This window comes from Mus caroli, chromosome 17 (assembly GCF_900094665.2).
Source record: "Mus caroli chromosome 17, CAROLI_EIJ_v1.1, whole genome shotgun sequence".
Classification (NCBI taxonomy): domain Eukaryota; kingdom Metazoa; phylum Chordata; class Mammalia; order Rodentia; family Muridae; genus Mus; species Mus caroli.
Window position 1 is genome coordinate 4,517,428 of NC_034586.1, and position 5,431 is coordinate 4,522,858.

A 5,431-nucleotide genomic window follows, 5' to 3' on the forward strand; every position below is an offset into this window, starting at 1 on the left:
TGGATCTCATGGAGGCATTTCCTCAACTGAAGCTCCTTTCTCTGTGATAACTCCAGCTGTGTCAAGTTGACACAAAAATAGCCAGTACATATATATACTCTCTTTATATATATTATATATATATATATATTTGTTATATACATTTGCTCTCTCTTTATATGTATTTGCTATATGTATGCGTGTATGTGTGTGTGTGTATATATTTAGATATAGAGATAGATAGATAGATAGATAGATAGATAGATAGATAGATAGATAGATAGATAGATAGTAGTGTAACCCTGCTGGGTGTTCACCTGAAACTCACTCTCCATCATTTGGGGGGCTTTTAGCACCACTTTTTATAGCATAGTTATTTGTAAATCCTTCCTATTTCTTGGCATTTTAAAATAAAAATTCATCTTAAAGAAATATATCAGAAAGGTACCAGGAAGACTTGTAAAGGCAGCGTAGCTCATCAGAGAGAATGCTTAACATAGCCTGCCTGCCTGTGGATGGCAAATAAAGCCTTGATAGACTGAAAGGATGGACAGATGGTTAGAGCAAGCAGCACTTCGGCTTGGTGGGAAGCAAGGAGTCCAGCGTTCATAGCTGAGCCTCGAATGATACCTTTTTAGATGAGAGCATTGTGAGGCACCAGACCTCTAAACAGACAAATGTTACACAGGCAACTCCCTACATCAGAGTCTAACCTATTTGTATCTTATAGAAATATGACAAAGTAGAGTGGTAAGCAAGGTATGGAAGAAGGGACAACTCCAGATTCTATGTCTATTAAAATTCTAAAGGAAGAAATGCTGTCTCAACAAGAGCAGATGAAGGCTACCCTCACCCAGGGTGGATAGAATTTGGGGAAATCATGAAGGAAATTCAGAATCATGGGTGTGTGCCACACTGTGGGCACAGTAAATTGTTATATGATTGTAAATATATCAGAACTCATAGAGGATTCCATTTTTAATTGCTGGGTTTTATTGCATAGAGGCTACAATTTATTAAAGTGTATTTTTTTAAACATGTAGTGATCTGGAATAGCATTTCAGATCTTTTGTTTCTGACTCAGGCTAGGCAAGAAGTTACATAAAAGAACAGTAGCCACAGACACCAAGTGCATGAGCTGGCGGGATACATTCCATCCAAGGTACGGCTCTCCGTCTCTCGAGGTCTTTGGACGCCCAGAAAGTGGGTCATCTTTCAGAATATGTGCGTCACTGCGGAGACGAAGCTAGTAAATCAAAGACCAGCTGGGTTTGCTCTGCACTGTAACAACATACTTACCTGCTTGGCCGAACTATATATAACCTTTCCATTCACTCACTGTGCAGGCAAGGATGGCAGTATTGTGGTCCCGATTCCTTTCCATTGTTACCAGGACTTCATCTTCTTTGGACAGGTGCTTATATAGCTACACACTAAGGAAAAGCAGAGTTGAGTCACAGGTTTGTCCCAAATCTCAGGAATTTTGACGTTGAATCAAGGATGTTTACAATGAGTTGTAATTGGAGCAAACTGGAATGTGGAAGCAATTATTTTAGCAATAAAATGATTTTGCCTAAAATAATGATCAAAACAAGGGCTTTTTATGGATTGGAGTTAGGCATCCAGTAACAGAAAGCCCACTTACATGCACTTGGACAATAGGGACACTTGCTGGCTCATGTGTCCTCAGTTCTAGGCTCAGCAGGTATCAGATATTCAGAGGTATCCTAGCCAGGGTCTAACCAGGTCATCAAAGCTGCTTGCGTTTCTCTCCACCCTAACCGGCCATCTGCATTCTCAGACTGGCTCCCCGTGGATGTAGGCGTCTGCTGAAGTCTACTTGGGCCCACTCTTGTCATTAGTTTTTCTGAGGTTAGAGAGAGAAAAGGCTCCTTTGGGCATCTCTGAATTAAGGGGCTCTGATCAGTTTTTGGAACTCTTTTGCTGGAGTTCATAAAAAGGAGGCGTTGGTTAATAAGGGGTGTGGCTTAGGTGGGTCTCAGGATAGATTATATAATCATTTCTCTACTGCCATGTCCCTTCACATACTTCATCTGACTTCAGTCATTTGCATGCCTGATTATGCATAGGCAAAATACCTGAATAGACTGTAAATATATTCCAATAGAAACTGTCTAAATTTCACCAATAACATGGATGGAGAACCTTCCACCATTGTCCAAAGATAGGAATATGTGTCTCCAGATACAGGTAGGAGGCCAAGAGGTCCTGAAGTTATTAAGTCAAAATATATGTATGTGATACAGAGAAACTGGGCTGCCATGTGCATTACTACAAGAGCCAAGCATACATAAACCAAACCCAAATGGGAGTCTCGACATGCTTAACTGTCTGCCTCAGACAATGTATAGAAACTCCTTGGGAAACATTGTCAATGAACCATGGAAAAATACATTGCTATCATCTGTTTATGCTGTCTTCTATGTGATTCCCTGGCCTCACTTTGAAACAGTAAGAATGAGAATAGATAAAATACCCCAAACATGTGGACAGGAAAGTTTCTATCTGTCCTACAATTCCAAGTTACAATCCACTGATCTGGGGAAGCCAGGAAAGGACCTCAAACATCATGTCCACAGTCACGAGCAGATAGAGTGTATATGTCCTTGCTTGGTCCTTGATTTCCTTTCTGTCCTCTTCCATAGTCCAGGGTCCATCCCATGAAATGATGATGCCACCTACATTCACAGTGAATCTTCCACCTTGATTCACAATCAAAACAGGCTCACAAAGGCCAACCTGATCTAGAAAATTCCTTACTAAATTTCCTTACTCTTTGCATCTGTGTCTAGGTTCTATCAAGTTGACAGTTGGTCTAAACAGCACAAATTTAGGTTTTTATAGAGGAAAGGTGTTATGTTAGTGAGGGTGCTAACTGGAGAGATACACAGTGATGTAAAGGAAACATGATTTGAAGCAGCTTAGCATCAGTCCTGGGTTTATCCTTGGACATTTAGCTGAGTTAACTGCATCTTTGTGGATCTGACATATTGAAAATGCTGGAAAACAAACTCCTGCCCAGGTCTGAAGATGGAACTGGGAAGGGCCCAGAAGTTCAGGAGGATCTTTTCAACGTTTTGCAGTTAATAAGTTTACACTGTGCATGTGTGTCGTGCTATATAATGCAACTGGAATCTGTCTTTCTTATCTAGATCACCGTTACAGACGAAGAAGTCAGTAACCCATCCTGTCTAGACCTTGTGAGAACTCCCCAAATGAGGAAATGCACGCTCATTCTTATGTTTGCTTGGTAAGTTGACTCGGGCTGGAATTCAAAGCTGGTGTCAAGTGCATGGCTGTCGTTTGCTTTTGTGCACAGACTCCCCTGCTCCTTCTTACTCTGCTTCCCTGGTGTCCTGATGTCCCGCAGGTTCACGAGCGCCGTGGTGTACCAAGGACTTGTCATGCGCCTGGGACTTATCGGAGGCAACCTCTACATAGACTTCTTTATCTCGGGGCTCGTGGAGCTGCCCGGAGCTCTCTTGATCCTTCTGACCATTGAGCGCCTTGGACGACGCCTTCCCTTTGCGGCAAGCAATATAGTGGCAGGGGTGTCGTGTCTGGTCACTGCATTTTTACCAGAAGGTAATCTTCCTTCGCATTTAGTTGACAGTTCCCAAAGAACTTAACAAAAACTGTAAGTGATTACATATGGTGGAGGGGGTAGGGAGCACTTGCCTCTCTGAGCTGTGTGTGCTATTCCTTCCAAAGCTTGCCCCCAGGCATGCTGGATAATGCAGTTCTATTTTCTTTCTCATGAATATAAAGGTTGACAAGATCTTTACATTGATACCTCTCTTTGCTGAAACGTTGGGTTTGTTTATTAATGGAAAGGTGATCATGCTAGATCTATGACGTAGTGATGTGATATGGCTGATACTGTTTAACATATTCCCCAAGCATCACCATCCTGCAGGTAACAAGCCGTGCCCCAGGTTAGGGACAGAGGGAAGGTGTGACTCTTGGCTTCATATTCTTCATAGCCTATTGAAAGACATGGACATTTAAATAATGTCGCAACAATAATGTGGTAAATTAATAGAATTGACAAAGGTGGGGGGAGGGAAGCAGAGAGGAGGGGGGAGGGAGAAGTTCTGTGGAGGCCCAAGGGGGAAGTCAGAGCTCTTTACTAACCACTATTTCTTCTTACCCGTTATTTTCCCCCAAATTATGGGAAATTTTATGAGTTTAAGAACTAAGGCTTCTGTGTTGTTGCTAGAATCTTTATGAGGAAGCCAGAGGATAGCCAGGCCCCAGAACAACTTGGTCCTGCCTGTAAGCTTCTGAGAAGGGGGCTGTGAGCTGCTTATACTTGCAGCAGTTTGAAACAGAGACTGGCTTCCAGTGGGAAAGTCTGGCTGGGATGGGAAAGACTGTTCCTTTCTGGGATGCTGCAGAAGTCAGTACCCTGAGTACTGGTGGGTGGAGTTGAGGAGGAAGAGGAGGAGGAAGAAGAGGAGGAGGAAGAGATGGCTAAAGACTCCAGATGCTCAGTGAATAGCACAGACAACCTCTGCCGCAGAGCACAGCTGGAGCTACAAAGAGGAAGCCGCTTAAGCTCTCCCAGCATGGTGTGAACTAGCACACAGGAGTCATCTCTATGTTCTAGGTGTGCAGTGAAGGTTGTGTAGGAAGCCAGGTTCTCTACGGTCCCTGTGCCTACAAAGGAAGCCGTCTGCCTTTGAGAAAAGCATGGATTGGGAAAGACACTGCTAATGTTGAAGATGTCAGAGCAGACACTCACGGCAGATGCCATTAATTAGACAAGGGTTTACGAATTCCCATGATAGCACATAGAGATAGTAGATAGCAGATGCTTGGATAAAACTGCAGACATGCCAGTCCTCAGAACAGAGTGAAATCAGTGTGCAAATCCATCCCCCTGCGATGGCTGATGAAAAGCAGAAACTTGGGTTTCTCTCATTTTCCTCAAGTGCATCAGATTCTCAGGGCTGCAGTAATAAGTCTCCACCAGCTGGTTGCAGACACTTCCCCTCCTGTCTGGAGGCTGGCATCTAAATGCACAGTGTAGAGCAGCTCCTCCCACAGCCTCTGAGCTAGGAGCTCTTCTAGCCTCTCTCTGTTCCCCTCACCATTTCTTGGTATCTATCCAATCTCTGCCTCTATCTTCATGTGACCCTCTCCCTCTTGGTCTCTATCCCCAAATAGGATCAGATTCCAAGTAAATGTGAATTTGAAGCAACACAAATAGCCCTCTACATAGTTAGCATAGCTTAAAAGCTATGGAAGCTGGGGCTGGAGAGATGGCTCAGTAGCTCACAGCACCAGCTGCTCTCCCAGAATCCTCAGTTCCCAGCACCCACATCCAGTGACTCCCAACCGCCTGTAACTCCAGCTCCAAGGCATCTGATGCCCACTTCTGATCTACATAGACAGAGAGAGAGAGAGAGAGAGAGAGAGAGAGAGAGAG

The 5,431-nt window shown here is 43.8% G+C and overlaps 1 protein-coding gene across 1 annotated transcript in view; it reads left to right on the plus strand.

Annotated features, from left to right (window-relative positions):
- The window catches only part of Slc22a3 (solute carrier family 22 member 3), an 87,976-nt gene that overhangs the window by 71,355 nt on the left and 11,190 nt on the right, over positions 1-5,431 (plus strand). Inside the window, exons 6-7 of the mRNA XM_021186320.1 lie at positions 3,153-3,250; positions 3,371-3,585. Coding sequence (XP_021041979.1) covers positions 3,153-3,250; positions 3,371-3,585 — 313 coding nt within the window. The remainder of the gene's footprint in view (positions 1-3,152; positions 3,251-3,370; positions 3,586-5,431) is intronic.